The 24,920-nt window shown below is 33.4% G+C and overlaps 4 protein-coding genes and 1 long non-coding RNA gene across 6 annotated transcripts; 3 read left to right on the top strand and 2 right to left on the bottom strand.

Annotated features, from left to right (window-relative positions):
* Positions 1–683: 683 nt before the first annotated feature.
* Positions 684–3,658, bottom strand: LOC140971213 (probable pectate lyase 12). The gene is made up of 4 exons (XM_073433352.1): positions 3,385–3,658; positions 1,564–2,470; positions 1,103–1,305; positions 684–942 (listed from the first exon to the last, which is right to left on the bottom strand). Exons 1-4 carry the CDS (start codon positions 3,519–3,521, stop codon positions 765–767), a joined length of 1,425 nt encoding a protein of 474 aa, XP_073289453.1. The 5' UTR covers positions 3,522–3,658; the 3' UTR covers positions 684–764.
* A 5,904-nt stretch (positions 3,659–9,562) lies between these two features.
* On the top strand, positions 9,563–13,621 carry LOC140971215 (carbonic anhydrase Nec1-like). The gene is given in 8 exon segments (XM_073433354.1): positions 9,563–9,640; positions 9,642–9,663; positions 9,775–9,986; positions 10,236–10,342; positions 11,867–11,975; positions 12,877–13,044; positions 13,173–13,226; positions 13,324–13,621. Coding segments are annotated over 8 exon segments (837 nt in total). The 3' UTR covers positions 13,411–13,621.
* An 82-nt stretch (positions 13,622–13,703) lies between these two features.
* Positions 13,704–16,492, bottom strand: LOC140971216 (ras-related protein RABC2a-like). Of its 2 annotated transcripts, XM_073433356.1 has the most exons (7): positions 16,081–16,492; positions 15,338–15,406; positions 15,100–15,165; positions 14,392–14,513; positions 14,150–14,278; positions 13,791–13,943; positions 13,704–13,752 (listed from the first exon to the last, which is right to left on the bottom strand). In XM_073433356.1, exons 1-6 carry the CDS (start codon positions 16,217–16,219, stop codon positions 13,830–13,832), a joined length of 639 nt encoding a protein of 212 aa, XP_073289457.1. In that variant the 5' UTR covers positions 16,220–16,492; the 3' UTR covers positions 13,704–13,752; positions 13,791–13,829. The 2 variants fall into 2 exon arrangements, with proteins under 2 accessions (XP_073289457.1, XP_073289456.1); XM_073433355.1 differs by having other exon boundaries at positions 13,704–13,943.
* A 1,809-nt stretch (positions 16,493–18,301) lies between these two features.
* LOC140971214 (uncharacterized) lies at positions 18,302–21,526 on the top strand. Its single transcript, XM_073433353.1, has 7 exons — positions 18,302–18,484; positions 18,560–18,729; positions 19,334–19,410; positions 19,974–20,039; positions 20,165–20,239; positions 20,315–20,389; positions 20,879–21,526. Exons 1-7 carry the CDS (start codon positions 18,333–18,335, stop codon positions 21,287–21,289), a joined length of 1,026 nt encoding a protein of 341 aa, XP_073289454.1. The 5' UTR covers positions 18,302–18,332; the 3' UTR covers positions 21,290–21,526.
* A 2,190-nt stretch (positions 21,527–23,716) lies between these two features.
* Positions 23,717–24,920, top strand: LOC140971223 (uncharacterized). Its single transcript, XR_012174265.1, has 3 exons — positions 23,717–23,751; positions 24,016–24,072; positions 24,640–24,920. It is a non-coding gene; the product is annotated as an uncharacterized lncRNA (long non-coding RNA).

Raw genomic sequence — 24,920 nt, 5'->3', positions numbered from 1 at the left:
TATAAGAGGATAATTACAACTTTAATAAGTCATATTTATCTCTACGATTTTAGTTTGATATATTATCAAACCCAAATCTTAATCTGATATTTTATTTTTTATTGCAATTTTAATCCTTTGTTATTCAATTTTTATTTCCGTGAGTCTTTCAATGCCAGGACCATGTCAATATTATTATAGAAAAACGACTAAAATTATAAAAATAACATAAAAAGAGTACATACTGAATAACAAGTATCGAAAAAAAAAAATCAAACATATAAAACCAAAATTACAATTTTCTTATATAAAATTATTAGGATTCTTTAATACAACCATTTTGGTAAAATATAAGAAGATTTATTTATAACATGGTCCATTTCTTGTGTTTTAAATTTGTTTATTTATCTCGCAATTGTTACTATTTATTATTAATAATTGATGTACAAAAAACTTTTTGGCGTTTTGGGACCCTAAAGTCAGGTGAATTGTCAATTTTCGAATGCGAACATGCCAAAAGACATTCCGATTAGCATTTTTATATCTTTCGGTAAAATTTATTTATTTTTTATATAACATTCATTATGATTTAATTTCCTATTTTTGATATCTGAATTTATTTTGTTAATTTGGAAATATTTTTGATATTCTATGTGAATCCTAGCTTTAACCATTTTGAAACTCACTATTTAAAAGCACCAAAGAAAACATTTACAAAATGTAAACTGCTTGGTACAATACAATGCATAAGGGAAACCACACCGTTCTTCTCATTCTCTATGTATTTAATTGCCACAAAAACAAAGTATTATTAAAAAATTTATTAGAATCGAGTCGTAAGATTTCAGCTTGTTGCTCCTTGAATAATCACCATAGTCCTCGAAAACGCCTGCTTTTGTATCCGAATCGGCTCCAGAAGCAGAACCGTCGGATTCAGATGACCACTTGCCCAGATTATTGCCCCTACTCAGCAGAATCAAGATGAATAAAACTGGATATGGATCTTTGCATTGTTGTATTAGTATGTATATCTATTTGATTCGATTATTTGAACGTGAAATTCGAACATTTTCCCGATCAGATATGGTGACAAATTAAAGCGGAAAGAAGAAAGGAAAAAAACCTGCTGCTAAGTACACCAGCATTGAGTGTGAGCAAGTCAATATCTGTGGCAGATCTAGGCTCAATGCTATAAGCTTTCTCGTATTTCACCTCCACACCCTGTCCAGATGCCACAAAGAATGCTCCATTCACCATTATGTCCCCCTCACTCCTCCAATTCCAGTCCCTCCATTCGTCCTCCGGTGTATCCACCCGTTTCGTCACCTGTAAAAACGAATAATTAATTCAACAATGCGTAGATCATGTACTGCCACGCACTGTAATGGACTCTGCTAGATACTATTTTTGTATAATATCACCCTAAAAATGGATCTTGTATTATATGTGCATTTGTGAATCCATGCATGCAAATGAAGTTAACATAATAATGAGCTCTGCTAGTAACTATTTCGCGTTCATGCTTCCATTAGTATGCTATGTCTTTGAACTACTTGAATATCAGTACAAATATAATGAGAGTACCTCCTTCACATTGCTATCAGACGAGGCGATATAGCGATTTCCTTGGCTATTGATGGTAGGATTCCCACTCCCTCCGATGGCATACATTTCCCACCTAGTGAAGTCATTGTTCACCACATGTATGTACCCTCTTCTACATCTTGGCATTCTCTGTACAAGTTTCTCGCCAAAATGGTTAAAAGCGATGGTCACCTGCATTCCCGAATCAGGTAAGTAGTCGTCGCTATGGCCGAGTAGCATCACCTCATTATGATGAGAAAAAATGTTGTTAGATATAGTAATCCCCGTCGACCCCATCACAGCATCTATCAACCCATCCTTACAATTCGATAAGGTACAATGATCAATCCAAATGTCCCTAGATCCAAATATCGAGATTCCATCACCGTCGGATTTGCTACGCCACCCATAATGGGTGGGGCTCGACCTTATATTCGTCTCTCCTGCTTGGTAACAGTCATGAATATGAATGTTGTGGATTATCACATTACTTATATATTGTAAAGTTAGGCATCCCCCACCGGTTATTTGCACCTTCGCCCCTCGTCCATCTAGAGTTTTATATGAGTTGAAGATCAATTCTTCGGACAGATGGATGAGCATGTTAGCTGAAAATACGATCCATAAAGGCTCAGTTTGGATCACAGCGTGTCGAATTGTGCCTTGTTTTGGATTTACAGGGTCGTTGTCTGATGAATCCGTGACAACGTAGTAACGTCCACCCTTGCCACCGAGGGCATATTGGCCGAATCCAATGGCACAATCAGCCAATTTCTGGCGGTTCTGTTGCCAGTTGATGTTGCACCGCCAGCAGTCGTCTGTGGGATTTCCGGTCAGACAAGTGGGTGATTGATCATTGGTGGAATAGGATAGCATTTGCCTTCTTGAAAGTGAGATATTCACTTTTCTGCATGAGAAAAAACAGCCAAATGCATGATTTCTTGAAGAAGAAACTAATTTACAAAACATGAGTAAAGGTTTACGTATGACAGAAAGGAGTTGCAATCAAGTGGATGCATGCTTTACTTGTTATTAGCTGTGTGAAAGGAGATACACATAGGATTCCATGGAGAAGGAAAAGTTGCTGGAGGACCCCATTTTGGTAGATTAAATCAACACCATGCCATTCAAATTGTGTACTAAATAATTTTTTAATAACCAAAAGTTGGATCTCACTGTTTCATATTATATATAATAGATACTAGTAAAAAAATATTGAATTTATGCCGATGAAATGCATTTGATATTGGACTGTTCTCTTGTTAATTAAGTGTACTCATATATTTCTATCGCGACCAAAGCAGGATGTTGGGATACACGCTAATCAAGCACTTAGATCACATGTATTGATTATGGAAAGTTAAAAATAATACAAACTCCTTAATTAGGCAGATAATGTTGCAGAAATTTCTTCCCGGTCAGTACTTTTACGATATCTTGAACGAAAGCACGCATACGTGAATCTTAACAGAATTCCACAACACAAAAACCCTCTCTAATTAACATAAGGAAAGAGAGAAAACAATGAACAATTGTGAGATTTATATATATTTTAGTATGTACATCGTCGAATGGTTGTCTACATGTCTTCTATATACAAAGATTTGACCACCACTAAGAGCAGTTGGTAAGATAAGTGTCATAGATATTCCATTCAAAAAAGTAACAAATTCGAATTTGTTAAAAGATGAAAGCACGCGTGGGCGACTATGGCCAACACTTACAAACATAAGTAACACAGCAGCTGCAACAATGAAACAATCCAAATGCAAACTGAGAGATTTTAAGAGCAGAATTGGATGTCATAGCTAGATTTCTTGCCTGTGGACATGACGAGCAACGGCTTCGGGGTCGGGGTGCTGACCGGGGAGAGTGAAGTTGCGAAATGCTGAAACCTGGTGAGAAAATAAGCCCACAACCAACATCATGAACACAATGCAGCCATTGCTGGTCAACATGTGGTTGGTTTGGTTGTTGAATTTGTGAGTTCAAAGTGTGAATAATGAGTGGTTTTTTAGAAATTTGAATACTCTCAGTTTTTGAAGGGCTCAATGCTAAGTGGACTGGAGAGGAATTTAAGGGTAGAGTAGTTCTGTTTTAGTGGTGGCATTGGGGCATTAGAATGAGAACATATCTATTCATACTAAATCATATTAATTTATCAAAAATAATTAATAAAAGCAGCGCAAATATAGATTATATCGGAAGTTTCGTTTTTATTTTTGGGTTTTTATTATCATTAAAAAAATTTCATTTGTTTAAATAAAATCTATAAATATCCTTCCTACGTAATAAATATTACAAAAAAATATTAATATAAATAAATATATTCTTACCATAATAATAAATATACCAATTTCGTTAAAGTGTAAACCAGCAAAATCTCGAGTGGCCCATAAATTATCCAAATTGAGGGCCCACATTTTAATTTTTTTTTTTTTATGCAATGGTGAACTTAATAATTAATTAAACATCTCACACAATAATTAGTATATGAACACCCATATCACTAGGCCAAAGATCCAGCAGAAGATGAGAAAATTGGAAGATTGACTTCCAACAAAAGCGATCGAGTTCAATTTACATATTGACATATCGAACGATTCATATGTATTTAATTATTCTTATATACGAGGTTCATGATTTTTTTTTAAACCCGCATATAAAAATAGAGATGAACCATTTGAAACGATCATATATAGATTAATATCTTAATAATAAGAATATGTCTCTTGTGAGACGGTTTCACGAATTTTTATCTGTGAGACGGGTCAACCCTACCGATATTCACAATAAAAAGTAATACTCTTAGCATAAAAAATAATATTTTTTCATGGATAACCCAAATAAGAGATCCGTCTTACAAAATACGACCCGTTATACCATCTCACTCAAGTTTTTGTCTAATAATAATAGCATCTCATCTACGAAAATATCTCTATCAACATACAACACCACCAACATAATTTAAATAGCCATTAAATAAACAGATATTTTACTAAAAACTAAGAACTTTACGAAAAGTCAAAAAGTCCATTGAACCAAGAAATACACGGACGTAAAAAAAGGTATGCATGTTTTACAAAATTATTTCACATAGAGCTTTTACCAATATTTTTCTAAAACATTATATTAAAAATTAAAAAAGCCCCATAATGCTTAATATAATATATATGTATATATATACATATAGTACAAGCAACAATAATTAAATAAACTTTATTAAATTTTTTTAAAAAAACTATTCGATTGAATAAATAAAAATAATAATATTTAAATATGTATTTCATTTATATAAATATCATTGTATAAAATATATTTTATAAATGCATCGTATAGTGCATTAATTTAGTAATACAAATAGATGTACAATTATACGGAGCAAAAGATAGCGTCAATTTCCAGCTTCTAATGATGTTGTTGGATACAATGGCAACAAAACTTTCGGTTTCTTAAATCTTTTTCTTCTTTTAACTCCGTGAGTATATATGCTACATAACCATTTATATATCATAGTCACGCTTCATTTTATAATAATTTGAATATAATTTTTTTAATGGTGCATAACTCATTTTTTTAATAATAATAATAATAATAATAATAATAATAATAATTCTTGAAAAGCTACATTACGGATATAATAATACTAACAATAATAACAAAAACATTAACAATAATAATAATTGTTAAACTTAAAATTATCTAAGTTTTGATGATAACAAGCCGTTGATGGTTGTATAGCTTGTTGTTTAGTTAATGATAGATGTGCTACTAGCAATCAACAAGTAATAAAGATCAGTCGATTATACATCAATTAGACAACTAAGAGTTTAATCGATAATGTTCTCAGATGGTTTATTGTAGTCTTCTCTTTCCTCGAACATAATTTAATAATAGTTGGGTTACTGAATAGTCAGCTGATTGTATAAAAGAAAACTGTTTTTAAAAATGCTGACATTGAAAATGTCGTGTATTTAAGGAATCATTATTTCTTCGTTGAAAACTACATTACTGTTGAATCTCTGCATAATCTTTGTGAAAAGCATTCAAAGTTTTCTAGCACTCTTTCCAGTTACATATCAAGTTACTCAAAGCACTCACTAAAAATATTCATATTTCTACTGATATTTATTCATTCTATCTTAATAATATCGATCTGATGAAAGAGTGATTTGTCATAAGCTTGTTTCTGCATAGATGTTTGTATTAAAATCAAAATATAAGGACTTTCATTAGTTAGGATTTGACAAGCTAAAATAGGTTTGTACAAAATTTTATATTAACGAAAGTCTATAGCAGAGTCCTTCCAATATAGGATGAAAGGGAGATGTAGAAGAATGGTCTTCGAACTTCCAAAAAAATCGTGTTTCATTTATTTCCTCTTGATTATACTTGCTGCTCTTTTATTAACTATTTTCTAGATCTTATTACTGAACCACTGCCTATGTATCGATCGATATTCAATGAGTCCAGTTGACGACTCATTCCACACTTAGAAAATACTTTTACTAGTTGCCAGTTGCTCTCATCTGATTGAGATTCAGGCTTTAGTTGCTAATCCAGCTAAAGTCATTTGCGAGTTTTTAAAACAAAAAAGTTATAGGTGTTTATTTGCCCCCATCTCCTCTATAAAACACTTACTCGATTTTAACAACAAAATAATAATAATAGTTAAATCTTGAAAAGCTACATGCATGGATATGTTAATTTGAAAAAATAGTTTTTAAGTTCATTGACTTATTTTTTATTTAGGTTCACTAACTTTTCAATTTTTTGTTTTGATATAATAACTTCTGAATTTTGACTATTTTGATGTATCTATCACCGGAATGTTCATTTTTTATTGAAAAACAGCATTGAGACGATGGATAAAGAGCTAAAGTTGCCAATAATTAGCAGATTTATTGATTATGAAAAGAAATCAATTTATTTGGAAGCAACTTAAAATAAACAAAATTCTAACAAATCAAACAAACTTTACAAATTTTATGCATTCCATCATAATGATTGTATGACCGAGCGCTTGCCGCTTTACCAAAAGTTATAGCTGGTGGTAATGGTACAACTCAAATTTTTTAAACGGCAAGGTAGCTCAAACACCACGGTTCGATCGCTCTACTAAGCAGGGACAATTATTGCAACCAACAATCTCAATCATAATAATTGAACTTCTTGCAATCAATGGGAATCGAATCTGTGACATTGGCTCTGATACTAATTGTAGGATCGAGCGCTTGTCGCTTTACCAAAAGCTATAGCTGGTGGTAATGGTGTAGCTCAAATCTTTTAAACCGCATAACAGCTCAAGCATCACGGTTCGATCGGTCTACTAAGTATGGACAATTATTACACCCACAATCATGAACATTTTGCTTGTAAATGAACAAAAATAGCAGAAATTCGGAATTTATTATATCAAGACCAGATATTAAAAATTTAATGTACCCAAAAAAAAACTAATAACTGGAAGAAAAAAAATTCCCAGTTAATTTTTATTTTCTTGAACCACTTTTGGAGTTTTGGTCTCGAAACATGCCTTTTGACATTTTGTTTTGAACTCCTGGGGTCCAACTCATAGAATCCAACTGCATACTTTGTTGACTTAATTTATTATCGAACAACTTTATTACACTCCAAGTCACATTTCATCTTGAATTTTTGTATTATAAGTTGACAATGTTACTCTTTAATTGATGTTCTTAATTATCTTAATAAATTCCACAATAGTCTCAGTTCTTAAAGTAAGTATTATTGTTAAATATTGTTCTTATCTTAATAAATTTTTTAACTAAAAATTCAAAATAATAACTACTCGAAAAGTTGAAATAATAGTGGATGTAAACTGGTGAAATTTAAAGCAGCATGTGTACAAGTGATCTAAAGACGATCCCAGCCATTTTTGTGGACATTCTAGTTTCCTACCAAATAAGCCACTCAATTGGCTATATTCATGAAAATTTTATTTGTGGGTTTATTTTGAAGATAGTTTTATACAGTAAAAAGGCCAATTGCATCGTCACCTCAAAAAAAAAAANAAACAAAAAAAAAAACAAAAAACAAAAAAAAAACAACCTCTTATATAAAATCAATAATTTTTTAAAATTTTAAAAGAGAATTTGCAATCTCTAAAAATGTAATGAACTTTACATAGTAAGTTTCGTGCTCTTTTCTATTTTTTAGATTATTCTGTACTACACTTGGAATATTTTTCTTATATGATGTGTGGTCAAATGTTAGCTCTTGGATCATCAATATATATGTCAACTTTCATAAAAATATGAGTGGGTACCACATGATCTAATCGTATTTAAATAAGAGGAGAAACACTCTCAGTGCAGCATATATTAATCTTTATTTTTTCCAAGGTTCTAAAAAGCGTGAAGCGCCTCGAAGCGCGGATGTCGAGCTCCAAGCTTTTCAAGCTTAAGCGTAAAAAATCGTTTTTTATATTTAGTGTAATTGTAATTATCTCGAACCAATAAATAGATAAAATAACACATAAATATGATAAATTTAAGTTTGATGCATTAATTATCATATTTATAAAAACATAAAAACCTCAAAATTACAATCTTTATTTGTTTTTGCAACTAGACCACATTAAAAAAATCTAAATATTTGTCAAATCATTGTGAGACACGCTTAATCATAATTAAAATTTAAAAATAAACATCTAAATTATAAACCTAAATTAATATTTTAAAATAAAAAGACATACCTTCAAAATAAAAAAATGTAAAAATAAACAGATGCGATTAATTGTGCTTAAGCACGCTTAATTAAACGCTTTAATTACGCTTAATTCGGTCAAACTATAGTTTGAACGTTTTTTTCTGCTTTTCTCCAAAGCAAAGCGTTTTTGTGGAGCTTCGAGTTTAAGCGTGCGCTTAAGCGAGATTTTTAGAACACTGATTTTTTCTAGAGGCAAAAAATGTGATTTGGCTTTTTTCCCTCTTGGCCATTTCAATATTCTAAATTCAGCAAATGTTTCCGTTTTTAGTAGTATGTATATAAAGTAGATATCAATTTCTTAAAAAAACAAAAAAGAAAAAGACAAGAAAGTAGGTATCCAAGATAAAACAGGATAAAAAGACAAGAAAATAGGTATCAAAGATAAAACGGAATTAAAAGACAACGGAAGCTTATACGAGCTACATTTAATTATTTATGGCCAATAATTTTACAGATTTAAATTCTGTTATTTACGATGCCATGCATAACACCCAATTTGCGAATTCCAGTATTATGATATATGGTATTTTCCCTAAGGTCCAATCGAGTCTAATAAAGAATCTAAAAGATCTCATAAGCCGACTTTGTAATTGAATATTTTCTTTCTAAATATTTTTTCGAGCAAACGATAAATTTACCCACAATAGTGTGAAACTAGAGATGACAATAGGTACAGATAGAGGGAGTATCTGACCCGAACCCAACCCGTTTAGGCTGGGTTTGTGTAATGTTAAATGGGTATGTCTTGAGCTTTAGCTCAGGCCAACCACTTTCTTCTAATTTAATATTATATATTATTTAATAAAATTATTAATTGTTGAGTTATTAATAATTAAATTTTTTTCATATGATTTCAACAAAAAAATATATTTAGATTAATAAAAAGAAAAGGTTTAAAATGCATGTGTACTACGATAATATAGATGATGGTGAAACAAGTTCAATATATATGTGTATTATTATGTATCTTATTTTTTTTCAAATATTTTATTAATAAAAATTTTATGGTCTTTAAGACCACTCAAATTAAAAATCCTGGTTACGACCTTGGTCGAGACAAATATGAGTTCAGGTTTAGATGGGTTGGAGTAAGTTTCGAATCCGCGGATCGGGTCTCGTGTAATTCTGAACATGACACATATATTGAAACCACATTGGTTGCCTACCCTAGGATTCTTTATAAAAAGACCAAATTGGTTGCCTACCCTAGGATTCTTCATAAAAAGAGGGAGGGGAAAGAGATTGAGAGAGAAGAAAGAAGAAGAAAATGAAGAGTAGAAGCAAGCCTATTCCCAATATCCATGCACTATTCCTTGTAATATTCATCATCTTTATTCAAGCAAAATTCATCCTTCGCTCAAGAAGTAGGTATGTAATCAACCACATATCCACTAAATAAAATTTTGATGGATTTACGATAATTGTACGTGTAATTTTGATTTGGGAATTAATTCTTTTTTGCTGTGTGTACAATGTTAGATAATGAAAGGGACTTTGACTACAGCCCAGATGGGAATAAGGGTCCAAGAAAATGGGGAGAGATCAAGAAAGAATGGGGTGCATGCAACAATGGAGACATGCAATCCCCAATAGACTTATCTAATGAGAGAGTTGTTCAAATCTCACAGCCTGAAAACATGAATTTCAAAGCTTCTAATGCAACTTTCAAGAATAGGGGCCATGATATACAAGTAATATTTATCAATATTTTGTTAAATTTTTAGGCATATCGACGATGATCGATGTATATATATAATATAACGGATAATCTGTTCTCGAATAAAATGATTAAATCTAATTATATGGCCATCCGATACATATTCAATTCTCGTCTTTGAAAAAGAAATTTATATAATTAGACTTTGTTTGTTCCTAGAACATGATATAATTATTTCTTTAAAAGTATTTAATATTTATTTTGTGTCGTTTTATGCATGCAGATTAAGTGGATTGGTGATGCAGGATCAATTTTTATAAACGACACCGTGTACCGTCTCCGATATGCACATTGGCATTCTCCTTCGGAACACACCATCAATGGCATAAGGTACTATACCTACTTCGGGATAATTGTTTATCCAATTAGCTATAATTGTACAAAATTATCATAAATATATTATTCTGCCTTAGTGATCTGATTTTTTTTACGCTAATTGAAATTTACACAAATGTTCATGTCAACTTAAACAAGTATTCTTTGCTCATTAAATAAAAAAATATATTATAAAAATATATTTTAATACTTCTACTATACGATCATCCATATATACCTATCATATTTCATTCACTTTTCGAATTTAAAAAAAAAATCCAAGCATTATCCATACAAATTACAAATATACTTAATATAGTTGCATAATTATTTTGTTAAAAAATTAAACATTACTCAAACAATAATTACAAAATATAACAAAATAAATCACAAATGTTTTCGATATATGTTACATAATTTATATAAAAATAAACAAACTGTTGTTTGGGGTATTCAAATATGAGAAGAAAGCAAGAAGAAAACAATGAAACGGCTTTGTAGAGGCAAGTGTTGAACACTTTCTCCTTAAGAAGAATTTGCCCTCACAATGTGCTTGAGTTTTGTGGCAATCTTCTCCCAAAATACAACTACAACTCTTGAATAATGATCACTCAAATATTCAAGTTCTTTCACAAGGAAATGAAGGAACTCTCTCTTTTTGAAGAAAGGAAGAAGAAGATATGCAAAATGATGTATGTATTTTTAATTTTCAAAATATCAAATATTTAATGTTTTTCAAATGAAGAGACATGATCTTTCATTCATAGGGATGTCCCTTGGCCATTGTAACTGATCACAATCATCAAACAATGCCAAAGAAATGAAAAAATACAAGAAAATCGAAGGGACACGAAAACAGCACGCCCCGCGCGAGCGCTGGCGCCCGCTGCCGAGCGCTCTCGGCAGCGCTCGGCAGGCGCTCGCGCGCGGCTGCGCGTTCACGAAATTTTTTTTTTTTTCGATTTTTGTCCCCTACATGTTCTGACTACTCGTTTGAGTTTCTTTCAACATATGATAAACTCTTTCGAGTTTTATTCAGAACCGCTGAACTTAATATTCGTTCATTAAGTATCGTTTTTTTTTTCGTTTCGAATTTTTTCAATCAAACACATTGATTAATTTGCTTAATTTTCATTCATTAAGCATCAAATTTTCCAACACAAACTTCATAAATAATTATTAAAAAAATATACAAACACATACCACAAATTCTAGCTTCAGTATTGAAGAATCATAATCAGCACACCAGAAATTCCATTAAAAGTTTTTAAGTTATTTTAGCCCAAATTATAGTTTTCCTTTATATATGGTTAATATATTAACCGGTAATTTATCATGTGAATCGAGACAAATCGTATTCCCATCCTGGAAAAATGTCAAAAGAGTACGAAACCCATATGTAAAATAACAATAGTACTACTCTTTTAAAATTTTATGATTTTAAATTATCACAAACATAAATAGCATAAAAGTTATATATAAATGAGATAAACGTGCTTGTGATTTGAAATTTACCTCGTAAATTTTTGTTTTTTATAGGTACGATATGGAATTACATTTGGTACATCTCACTGAAGACCCCGAAGTGAAGATTGCTGTCATTGAAATCCTCTACACCATCGGCAAATCCGATTATTTTCTCTCTAAGGTAACTAGTATATAAACAAAAAATAATTGCCTCCAAAGGACGTCTGAGTTGGTAGAATAGGTGAGCATTTGATCAATAGTCATGATTTCGATTCTCCTTACCAAAACTTTCTCGGACGAGCCTATTGGACATGGCTTGTCCAATACAGTTTACCTGACTAGCATAATTTGCATACTACTTCTTTAGCCCAAGGTTTATTTAGTACGCATTGAAAGATAACGATCGAATGTTCTCATGTCATAATGATAATAATAACTGTTTATGATAATATAATACCCCAAACATCATATAGAAGCTAAAATGTGATTTTACAATCACCTTTGTCGATAACAGATGCGATGAAATTGAATTTAGTGGAACGTTATCTATTTTTGTATGTTTGAGTTCGAGCTCGAATTTTTTAAGTTGAATCCGAGTTTGACATTGAAGTTCAAAAAATAAATAACTACAGGCTCAACTAAAACTTCAAAGTCAAGTTCAATTTATCTGGTTTGAATTAAATCGTGCTATATGAAGAGTCTCTAATTCAAGCAATACTTCTATAGCTCATATGATATTTCTAAACTATAAAAACAATATCAAAGCTCACTAACTATCGGATAAAATGATTTCAAACTCGAGTTCGGCTAGATCAGATCATATTCCAATGTGTTCGAGCACATTTTAAAGTTCGATAATTTTATATTCGAGCCAAATAAAAAAAAAAAACGAATTACTAATTGGTTCGATGTGTCTATGCTCGTAGAATATTCGCTTCTAGCATCCTTTCAATAATATTTACGAGCCAATTCAAAAAGACTCATATTTTAAACTCTTTAAATTTCTTAGTTTATCAAACAAATATACGATTATCTTGCTTAAACATGTATATAAGTTGACTCAAAATCTCTATTATTGACAGCTAATGACTAATATATCCTCGATGGTTGGTAAGAGGCATGTGGAGATGAGCTTAGGCATCGTTGATCCAAATGACATTATAATACGCAGCAAACGGTTCTATAGATACATGGGATCGCTAACTATTCCACCTTGTACTGAAGGAGTCATTTGGACTATCAATAAAGTGGTAATTCCATAATTACCCTAATTATACGTCATGCACGCGTGCACACACATACACATACATATACATATACATATACATTAAACCATCTCATATTTAATTACTTGATTGGCTTGATTACCCTAATTTAGGTGAAGTCTGTTTCAAAGGACCAAGTAAAATTGCTCCGAGAAGCTGTTCAAGACGTGAGTTGTCAAGTTCTGATTAATTTTATCAAACTACGTCGGTTTTTTTTTTCCTTTTGCAAAGAAATGACTCTATTTTTCCTGAAAATTTTTACAGTATGCGGAGGAAAATGCTAGGCCATTGCAACAGATTAATAATCGAGGCGTACACCTTTATAATTATGGGTCAGATGAGATGGAGTGATCTAATGAAATTTATTTGGTAATAAAGATTGATGTTCCCTCTAGTTTATCCCATCCAATCAAACGAACTAAACGAGCCCTATGGGTAAGATGAGATGAATTGTTCTAATAAAATTTATTTTGTAATAAAGATAGATGATGTTTCCCCTTCGGCATCCAAAATTTGATACTTTCTTGTTTTATAGCACTTTTGAATTTAAAATAATAGTTGAAATAGCAAGTGGCAAGAGTAAGGTCCCAATACCCATATAAATATATAATCTTGGGTTTAAATCTCACTTGTGTATGAGGTAGTTCGATAGGAAATTCTCTCACTGTCATTGTATAAATTTAAAAATAAAAACAGTTACTGACAAAGTCTGTATAAATTTAAAATTAAGAACTTGAATATGCCCAAAGTTTTTTGATCGAACGCCACCACTAGGAAGAGCAACATCCACTTCTAGGAGGTGTATGATGTTCCTGCTTCGGTTTTAAGATGCTTCTCTTCACGACTGTTGATCCTTCTTCCAGGAATCTTGGAACTTCCATAATCTGGGGAGGAGAAAAATTTTAGGTATGGTTTTCCCCTAGAAAAACTGAACTAAAAGCCCCGTAAACTGGATATGCTCCAACTCTCAAGTTTGTAAAAATGCACCACAAATTATGAGAATGCATTTTTATAACTTCCTATCACTCTAATCTTTCCTTGCAATTTGTTCCATAAAAATGGAAGAACAAACAAAAATGCAATTCTTTACCTTCAGAGCGAGCTCTTCAAAACACTGTTCCACATTTGTTCTAGTTTTAGCACTGCATTCAAGAAACAGACAACCAAGCTCTTTTGCGAGGGTCAGCCCCTCTTCCCTCCTAACAACTTGTTCAGCTTCCTGAAATAGAAGTCCCAATGGAAAAAAAAAGAACCAGACATGACACGAAAAAGTCTTGCAGGAGTAAAATGTGGTCGCAACTGATGATAAGAAACAGAGAGAAATGGACTTACCCTATCAACTTTATTTCCAACAAGCATCTTGATGCAATCCTGATTAGTGGAGTACAGTTCCAGTTCTTTTGCCCATACATCAGACAAGTTTGAAAATGTATCTCTTCTCGTCACATCATAAACTTGACACCATACGAAAATTAACCAATGAGTATTGGGCGACAAGAGTCGAGAGTAATGATCATTATGAGAATATTAGTAGGAAATAAGTTAGAAACTAATGTCACAAATATCAATCATGACCATTAAAAGTTAAAACTCTAATCTGAGATGAAATTGGAAACGGTGACAGTTAAAGTGAAATGATAAGTTAAGAAAGTAGCACTTCAAAGCTTGATCTTGGACATATTCCTGTAAGCTCCAGTCAAAGCATTTCTACCTAATTCTCCAAATAGGACGTGTAAAAGATCAATTTCAGAGTCCCAAAGGTTATACTTGTTCCCTGAAGATTAGAGATTATTTAAAAAGACCACAAATTTCATAATCTCCATTCAGGAGAGATGATTCCACTTCAGTAATCTTCAGTGGCAAGAAAATGAAATACAGTTAAACTCCAACCATTATCCAAGCTTCAAAACACAAGCTCTAAAAGCTCATCTGAGATCCTTGATAACAATTAATTATCGTGTATACCAAAAAAAACAGAGAGAGGGAAATGGAGCATGACAGAGTGACAATATAAATGATTGTGGTTTGTACATGACTTACCAAGAATGATCCCATGCGCACCTCTATAATACGAGCTTGTCAATGTCCTGAACCTCTCTTGTCCAGCTGCAAGAGAGGTTGAAACGACATCATTAATTGTTAACAAAAGAGAAAAATAGTAATGCTAAGTCATCCTACAAGTTAGTTTGCGAAGAGAAAAGGAAGAACCAAGAGGATGACTTCATCGGTCTTCTTCAACTGAAGCAAATTGTTACAACGGTTATAGGAAAGGTGATACCTGTATCCCATATCGTAAGCTTCAGTCTTTTCCCCCCAACTGTAAGCAACTTGATCTTAAAATCCACACCTGTGCATCGAAAAAGAGACGAACAAAAATATGTCCAGTAAATTTGAAATAAAAGTCGATCAAAATTCAAGATAATGATCCTTAGGTAAGCGAAATTCCAACTAAACGTAAAAGAAGAGCAAAAGAAGAGTTTCCATGAACTAAAAGGTCTCCTAAAACTCTAGAAATCCAAGTGGTATTGTTTAAATGAGCACAAAAATTCAAGAATACGAGATGTGATACACTGAATCAGAAGTAGTAATAATTATTCTTACTACGTTTCCCAACATCCCAAGAACATAATTAATGTAAAAAAACATAAAATTAAATCAATAAATTATAAACAAAATAACATAAAGCCAACAAGCGTCGGAAGAAAACATCAACACCAGCAGAACAAGATGATTCCCTATTTGCGACTCAAATTGCAAAAAAAACAAAAAACAAAAAAAAACAAAAACAAAAAGAAAACTCCAAATGCGACTAACAACAGAAAAAACAAAAAATTAACTATCAAATCGCAAAAGCACCATTAAGACACAAAGTACAATCGAATCCGGAAGCATATATCAACCCGAAAACAATCACGAGCTCAAGTCATCCGTTCAGAAACTAACAACCAAACACGAGAACCTCGCATTTCCAAAGAAGCAAGCGTAAAACTTGAATAGATAGATGTAGAAAGCGAGTAGTACCAATGGTGGGTGCAAGATCATCAACAGCATTAGAAATGAAACTAACAAGGAGACTGCTCTTGCCGACCGCCGAGTCTCCGATGAGCAAGATCTTGTACGACAGATCGTAGCTGCTCTGCCCCTGCCCCGACGTCGCCATTCACCACCAACCCCTCACCTTCTCTCTATATATAATGAATGAATGAATGCATAGATAAAGAGAGAGAGTGGAGACAACGATATTCTTTGCTTGTGCTTCGCTCGGTATGTCTGCTGAGATGCGATTCCGTTTTTGCGCCAAAAGCAAGCGTGTGTGTCTGTTGGTTTGACGGTGACGGTGACGGTGACGGTGACTCTGGTCAGATACGGTTGAATATGGAGGATAAAGGGCTGTTTAATTGGATAGTGGATTTACGGGCAACTTCCAGAGACGTCGCACAAGCCACGGGTGTAAATATACCGACGTCCAATTCAATTGAACTCGAATACATTTGAAATTTTTTTTTAAAAACTCGAACACAAATTATTTTGTTCGATAATTTATAAACTGCTCACGATTTTTAATATTTTATCAATTTAATAAAATTATATATTAATTAAATAAATTTTACGTATTTTGAGTACTTGTTTTCAAACAATAGTTTGAATAGTTCATAAATATGTTTAAATGTTTGGAATCAAACTTGAAGTTGAGCTTTAATTAACACCGAATTCGAGGAAAAAAATAAAAATTTTCGAACTTCGGATCGAATTCAAACTCGACTATAACTTATTCGAGCTGAATTCAAATTTTAAATTTTTTGTCATATTAAACTCGATTTGGTTCATTTACACCTCTACGCTTCCCCATCCACCCCAATATGCGACCAAACAGGTTGGTTATTTTTTAACCATCTTTAAACGGGCCACTTAAATTGTAAGTCAATTCGTCTATTTTTTTATATATATATATATAGTGGAGCGAGCTGATGCGATGGATATGATCTATTTTGATGACATTAACAATTTCTTTGATCAATAGATATTTCAATATAACATGTTCAATTGATTATATCTTGTATTTTTTTAATTTAGATTATCGATTTAATATATTATATTAAGTATATATTAATTTGAGATTTCGGGTTTATTTTAACAAGTTATTTAGTTTTGTGACGAAGTGCCATATGCATTCATTATGATACTAATTGCTATTTATGGTTTTCGCGATCGAGTGGGTTTTTTTTCCAAAATAATTGAGTGGGTCTTTTAATAAAACATAATATAATATAATGTAACCGATTTCGCCACCATAGGATGGGGGTTCACTTTTTTAACTTTTTTTCATGTGCTGAAAATAATGAAAATAGTAAATATAAATAATAAGAAATAATTCATGATATTGAATGCAATAATAATCTTTATTGAATAGAGCAATCGACACATACTGTTTGAGTTTTTATACGAATTAAAAGATTGGAGTTACACTTTTATTACCAGGTATATCTTTTGGTAAAACGGCAAGTGTTCGGCTTTATAATTGATATCATAGTCAATGTCACATGTTTAATTTTCATTGATTGCGATGAGTACAATTATTGAGATGAATATTGTTGGGTGCAATGATTGTCCATGCTGGGTAGAGAAATCGAAACATGATGTTTACAAGAAATTAATATATTGTGTGTATCAGAAGTTAGTGTTGTGCTCTGGTGTTGTCAACACGAGCACACAACATGCAGCGGAACTTAATTATTTAACACACACGTATAACTTGAATAAATAGATACCAGATTTAAATTATGCATAAGTACGAATACTTGTGTAATGCCTCATGACATAAATTTACTAGAGAAATATGCAATCGTTTACACCAAAATAATATTAGTGAGGATAACAAAACCAAATTCCTTGACACTACAAGGAATAAGACTCTCTTCAACAGAGATTAAAGATGCAACTATAATGATAAGAAATGTAACTAATAGTAATAATTGTTTATTAAAATTTTTTTAATCTTTCAAAAAGAAAAAATACTAAAAAATTAACTTTTTCTATTTGGATTATTTTGGTTTTGTTTCAAATTTTTTTTTAAAAAAATTTGTGTATTTATGCATCCAAAGTTGGTCCATTTTTTGAATTTTTTTTGTTTGGGCCTTTTAATGTAATCGGGTTCAATATTTTTTCAAAGATAGGCCCAAATCTAGACCGGCACATTTATCAAAATATGTTGTTTTATCTTAACAATATAGGTAGTGTTCCAGAGCAGCCATTTCTCGAGTGAGAACCAGCAGATGGACAGAGAATGGGGTTCGAAGCCTGGAAGCGGAGGTGCCGCTTCCGCCCAGAACGAAGCCATCGACCGCCGTGAGCGCCTCCGCAGGCTTGCTCTTGAAACAATTGATTTGGCCAAAGATCCTTATTTCATGCGCAATCACCTCGGCAGGTAAACCCTAATATCGAGAAACATAATGAATCACCTCTTCTCCAATTCTCTATACATATTTTTACTGCGTGGCAGCTATGAGTGCAAGCTGTGCCTGACATTGCACAACAATGAGGGGAATTACTTGGCGCACACTCAGGGGAAGCGCCATCAGACGAACTTGGCAAAGAGAGCCGCTCGGGAAGCAAAAGAGGCGCCAGCTCAGCCGCAGCCTCATAAGCGGAAAATTAATCTCACGAAGTCTGGTAAGTTTGAGAATACACCGTGGTTTTTCCCCCTCGGTTTAAATCGGTCAGCATTGCGGTTATAGTTGAAGTTTATCTTTCTCCGGGGTTTTTGAATATTTGTTGGCTCCTTCCTGTCTCTTCCTCACGGTCTATTACTGGATAGAAACGCTGAAATTAATTATTTCCATTCTGTGTGCTTTCAGTAGCTTTAAAGGGACCATTTTTCGTTTTTAATCCAGAAAACTGCTGGACTGAAATGTAACTTTTTTGGCCCAGTTCCTCGAGCCGTATTTGCATTTTCTAAAGTTTCAATTCATCTGTGACGCAGCAGATCAACCACATAACTGCAATTTTCTTTTGCCTTTTACTCTGTAAAGTTGTTATTATGGGCTGGAGGATGAAATTCTTTTGTTATGTGTTTTGAAATGGTAGTGGATTGTCCAACCATCCTCACAAACCTAGCGGTGAAATAAAGCTATATAATGACTGACGAGGAACCAAGAAAAAGTGGCCAGAGAGTTTGTTGGGTTGCTAGATGTATAATCTTATATTGTAGCTGGATTTGAAGATTTTTTGGTTTTGCCTCCTAATGGCACTTGAAACTCTTGGATTGTTGTGCCAGTTAAAATTGGTAGACCTGGATACAGGGTGACCAAGCAATTTGACGCAGAGACCAAGCAGAGATCATTACTTTTCCAGGTGTGTGTTCAGTTTTTCTTGTAACTTTGTATTTAATGCATGTTGAAACCATCTCAAGTTTGATTATTACTTGTCTTGTGGAAACAATTTGTTCCCATTTCAATTGCATTCTTTTTTGTGTGATACTCTTTGTTTTTGGTTGATTTTTTTAAATCTAGAAAACCAAAATGCATGGGAAAGAAATTTAGAGAGCAAGAGAAAGAACCCATAAAATAGCAAGAATAACTTGTTGGAGGAAAAGTATGTATTGGATGATGCATAATTTTTGCTCTGGGTGAAGCATGCCTCAAGTCTTTTAGTGTTGCTTTTTACTTTGTTTATTGTCCGTGTGAAAAATAGGTGTGACTATTTATTTTAACTTACTGTCGATGAAACACAAATAAAGGATTATTAGTTAGTTTTTAGTGCAAAGTTCAGCATTCACAAAATCTGTTCTTGCTCTGTTTGTGTATGTTAAATGATGATATAGACATTCTAAGTTCCTTAGATTTTTATCTGAATGACTTGCTGAAGATCTTTTACTGTCTCATTGTTTATGTTTTTGTGCTTCGGTAATTTTTCAGATAGAATATCCTGAGATTGAAGACAACACAAAGCCGCGGCATCGATTTATGTCATCCTTTGAGCAGGTTCTCCATTCATTATAAATGCATTTTGCATGTGCAATTTTTTTGTTTGGACGGCCTCTTGATTATCTTTTTGACTGCATAGTTAAACAGTGTTTACTTACAGTTATCTTCAATTTTGACTGCAGAAAATTCAACCGTTTGATAAGCGATACCAGTATCTTTTGTTTGCTGCTGACCCGTATGAAATTATCTCTTTTAAGGTATTTTTTGAACCTCTTGCAAGTCTCAAATTTTCTATTAGGTTATTGAATTCTGCTTCCACTTTTATCTTTAAGGTTCCAAGTACAGAGATTGATAAATCAACTCCCAAATTCTTCTCGCACTGGGATCCAGATTCAAAGATGTTTACGGTAGGTTTCCATGCCCCCGTGTCTTTTTTAGTTTGTGAGATAATTTATTGAATATTAACCATGGCCGTGGTAATGATTCCGGGTTGGTATTGGTTTGGTTAAATGATGTATACCATGTATACCATAAATAGCAGTTGCAAATCTTTCTATATTCATATTGGCTTTTGTAACATATATGGTGACTTCTACTTGTTATTCTTCAACTTGATCGCTGGGAAATGAGTGGTTTATTCATGTCCCTGAATCATGTCTAAATATAAAACTTGGAATTCGGTGCCCTTTAACTGGTGTTTGCTGGAAATGGTAGTCTTAGATTTTTACACATCGACTTAGGAATCATTTGATCAAACCGACAGGTCTTCACTCTGCGCTCCCAGACCTAAACAAATTACACATAATGGTCTTCATTTTTGGCAGTTCTTTTGAGCTAGACCTGAATACCTTCAAGATCCTATCTGACTCTGTTTTGTGACGTGCTTCAATATTCAGTTGCAGTTATACTTCAAGACAAAGCCACCGGAGGCAAATAAACCACAACCTGCTCCTGTAGCTAATGGGAATGCAGCTCCTGGCGCCCCACCTAGGCCTTTGCCTCCTCCACCCCAAGCTCCACCTCCTCCCCCACCACAAGGACCCCCACCAATGGCACCGGGTGGAAACCTTCCAAGGCCTCCATCTGCTGCACCTGGATCATTACCTCCTCCTCCGACTAATGGACCCTGGCCAATGCCTCCAGGAGGAAACTTTCCTGCTCCACCACCTCCTTCAGTTGGTAACGGTCCAATGTCAAATTTTACTATGGGACGGCCTCCCATGCCACCTCCTCCTCAAGGGTTCCCGGGACAACAAATGCAAGGCCAGGGAGGACATCCACCCCCTCCACCTCCAAACATGGGTTGAACATTGATGCATCTTCATGATATGATATGTTTTTGTTATCCGTGTTATGTTTGGACAATACAAATTCAATTACAAATGGGGTTATGATTAAATATGCTGTTGAGATGGAGGTCATTGGATGATTTGGTTGAGGACCGTTTATTTTGATTTAGCAAACGACTTCGTTTGTTCAAGTTTAGCTTGTTGAAAATACTTGCTCCTGAGCGTTATACAACTTGTAACGACGACTATCGATGGCCCTATAATGGACCATGTCTGAGCATCATACAATTTGTCTTGCCGTTTACCGATGGCCTTGGTGCAAACCATGTCGAAGTACAAGCAATGTATGAGATAAGTCATAAGCGTATAAAATTTGAACTCATCCAACCCCTAACGTGAAGTCTACTTTCCTTCCATCACAAAACCTGCTGCTAATGGAATGAATATGATTCAGGGTAGGTTTGATTTGGTTTGGTTTGGTTTGGTTTGGAACATTTTCAGTGCTTTATTTGAGAAAATAATTTTTTTGTGAATATATCGAAGATAACAATGCAGTCATTTGTTCTTGTTTATATAAAAATTATAATTTACTGTAATTGTCAAATAGGTTAGTATTGTCATATTAAGGGACTGTTTGGTACGTGAGATGAGATAATTAAATGGTTTATAATTTGATTGATATGTAGTTGATAATGAATGATGTGTAATATTGTGTGATTAATTATTTCATGTGTGGTAGAATTTTTATTAGTGGGATAAATTTTTTGTTAGACCAAAATGCTCTTCAGTACCTCAATCAAATTCCCACAATACCTTGAAATACTCAATCCATATTCCACAATCGAATTTGACAGAACTAAATACCCAATTCTTTTGGACAGAGGCTAGAAAATATCTTCTTCCAAGTCTTCCCTTGAAGATTTATTCGACGACGATATTTCTTCTTGTAGAGTGCTTCAAAGGAAATGAAGGGTGAAAGCACTAATCAACGAGGACTTGCGATTCTGATTGTGTATGAGTATTTTCATGTCTGCAAATACTGCAAAAAAAAAATTTTTCTCCTTGTTTCCTTCCATTTTAGAGCTTTGTTTCAGACGTGGGTTGCATACGAAAATTTTCTGTCGGCAGTGAAGAAAGAGATTGTAAATCAAAAACTAGGTTTAGCAATTGTCAAATTTTGTTGATTTAAAATGCAGGGACAATTTCGTATTTTTCCATCAATTATCTTTTGTACTGGGGAGGGATTGATTTAATATGTGGCAGAGTGGTGGACCGCTTTTCCAATAGAAAAGGTACAAATAATCTATCAAATTGACAGTCAATCTCCTTTAAATCGAATCAAACATGGGATACACAATCTATCAAGGTTTAATCAACCCTACCAAACAGACATTAAATTGATTTGATATATAATTTTTCTCAAATAAGCTACGGTAATTTGATATATATACACATTTGTGACGTGTAAATTTTCATTTATAACCATTAGGGCATTCGTATTAGTTTACGTCACTCATAACCTCATAAAAAATCGTGAGATCCACATATCACTTACACATTATATTAAAACATCTATTCTTTCACATTTATTTTAACAACACTCATTATTTGTGGATCTCGTTATTTGTTCATTTATCTTTATTCTTATTTTACATTAAATAATTTCAAATTTATTTACATAATTTAAATGATATAAATTTTATCTTATTTTGTGAATGTCATTTATTTAAAATTTAAAATTTTGTTATAAATTTGAAATGAAAGAGTAAAAACATGTAAAAACAATCACACTTGCATAAAATTAAAAAAAAACATATAAAATAAACATAAAGAGAACCTGTAAAATACTAATTTAATTATTGTTATATTGTGACCATATATGTTCAACTAAGTCAACGTAAAGTTGGTGATCCAAACGACTGTATCATATTTCGGAATTTGTCCGGAGATAATAATAAAATCCTCGTTTGAACCTTGGACGGGTTGTGCGAGTTCGTCGCCTTCATCGTTGTACTGATTTGTCACGTGACCCCTCTCATCTTCAACAATCATGTTGTGCAAAATAATGCATGCTAGCATAATAGGTTTTAACTTTTTTTGTGAGAGCCCAGCCCAAGTGAACCCCAAGCTCGGCCCAATTTGAGTAAAATAAAAAAAAATAAAGTAAATACATATTTGGAATCCTCTCGTCAAGGGCTATCCAGTGATACCCTCTTTGCTAAGAAAAAATCGCGATTCCCGAAAACCTGTCCGAAACCCGCCGCCCGTTTCTTCGTTAAATCGTCGCCGTACGTCGCCGGAGTTCGGAAATTGATTGAGGGCTTTTGTTCTTTGGGTCATAAGCTTCATTTCAGTATATATATTGAGTTACAAATCATGATTCCAGCAAGGTGGTTGTATTTTTGTTAGGTTAAATTTGGTACCAATATTGATAATTGTTATATTATTGATTGTAGGTACAAGAATTGAGCCGATTAGAGGTATCTACCAGATTTTCGGAATTTATTTGGATTAATTTCGAAAATTCAGATTTATATAATTGGATTTCTGAATTTTCGTGTTCAATATTTAGGTGTTTAGCTGCTATAGAATTGTCGCATATTAATTTTAAAAATATTAAAGCCTAAATTATGGATTTTTGGAATTTTAGGCTAAATTAGTGAATTTTTGGAATTTCTTTCGATAAATTCCTTGATTATTTAACCAAGATATGAATTAATGTGCAATAACTAATTTTGCCACAGGATTGGAGTTTTCGAGAAATATTTAAGATATTTTGTGGTAAATTAAAGTCAGTTGAGGTACATATGAACTGTTTTCATTACGACGTCTATTATGACGTGAGATGACGTTGAGTATGTTGTAATGATTTGTGGCGTGCTTTATGTGCTTTTGTGAATACGTGATTGCATTCATGCATTTATTTGTATTGATACTATTAGTGCATAGCATTTCGAGCCTTGACTCCTTTGATTGCTATTGATATTGATATTGATCTATCGAGTTGTTGCGTCATCGATGGAGCGGGTGGGTAGGTTTAGCACTCCTGATGACTTGCATGAGGGCTGAGCGGGTAGCTCCCGTACCCTCGATGCTACGTGCATGGATGAGTGGCGACTTGATGTTGCGTTGCTACGTTCCTGGCACGGGTGGCCACTGTTACTGTTGTTGATGCGATTCATTTGGACTCCGTTTGGTATCCGTTATCGGTTGTTACCTTTCACGCATTGCATTACATTGCATTGCATCGCATTTTACTTGATTTCATTTCATGTCAGTTATATTTGTCGTAATATTACTGGTTCGTCGTACTGGGGCCCGACCCCTCGTTTCTTTTTATGCTGTGGTTGTTTTTGATGCCATAGCAGGTTATCCAGGAGGATTTGACGCGTCTGGTGGAGCGTCAGGTAGTGGTGCCCAGTCGTCGAGTCATGATTGAGAGTTCCCAGATATATATATACTATATTATGGAGTCATACATTTACCGGGGAGATGCCCCGTGTAGCTGTATTGTTATTTTTACGATGTTTTGAATTGATAGTTGTGTGATCGAGCCTTGTCGGCTCTGCATGTGTTTAGTCCTGGTCAGTGCGGCTATAGGTTGTGAATTGATGTTATGACTTTATTTCGAGTGTATAAATATGATTTG

This window comes from Primulina huaijiensis, chromosome 2, assembly GCF_012295235.1.
Source record: "Primulina huaijiensis isolate GDHJ02 chromosome 2, ASM1229523v2, whole genome shotgun sequence".
Classification (NCBI taxonomy): Eukaryota; Viridiplantae; Streptophyta; class Magnoliopsida; order Lamiales; family Gesneriaceae; genus Primulina; species Primulina huaijiensis.
This window is presented reverse-complemented; position numbering and strand designations above follow the sequence as displayed.

What these genes read in the sequence shown, in the direction of transcription:
- LOC140971214 (XM_073433353.1), top strand. Translation starts at nt 18,333, where the DNA reads ATGGACAGAGAATGGGGTTCGAAGCCTGGAAGCGGAGGTGCCGCTTCC. An exon ending in ATGCGCAATCACCTCGGCAG is followed by an intron (nt 18,485 to 18,559) that starts GTAAACCCTAAT and finishes ACTGCGTGGCAG; the next exon opens with CTATGAGTGCAAGCTGTGCC. An exon ending in TTATGTCATCCTTTGAGCAG is followed by an intron (nt 20,040 to 20,164) that starts GTTCTCCATTCA and finishes TTTTGACTGCAG; the next exon opens with AAAATTCAACCGTTTGATAA.
- LOC140971213 (XM_073433352.1), bottom strand. Translation starts at nt 3,521, where the DNA reads ATGTTGACCAGCAATGGCTGCATTGTGTTCATGATGTTGGTTGTGGGC. An exon ending in GTTGCTCGTCATGTCCACAG is followed by an intron (nt 2,471 to 3,384) that starts GCAAGAAATCTA and finishes TTTCTCATGCAG; the next exon opens with AAAAGTGAATATCTCACTTT. An exon ending in GCTGGTGTACTTAGCAGCAG is followed by an intron (nt 943 to 1,102) that starts GTTTTTTTCCTT and finishes TCTGCTGAGTAG; the next exon opens with GGGCAATAATCTGGGCAAGT.
- LOC140971216 (XM_073433355.1), bottom strand. Translation starts at nt 16,219, where the DNA reads ATGGCGACGTCGGGGCAGGGGCAGAGCAGCTACGATCTGTCGTACAAG. An exon ending in GCTTACGATATGGGATACAG is followed by an intron (nt 15,166 to 15,337) that starts GTATCACCTTTC and finishes CCTCTCTTGCAG; the next exon opens with CTGGACAAGAGAGGTTCAGG. An exon ending in TGCGCATGGGATCATTCTTG is followed by an intron (nt 14,514 to 15,099) that starts GTAAGTCATGTA and finishes TATGGTGTCAAG; the next exon opens with TTTATGATGTGACGAGAAGA.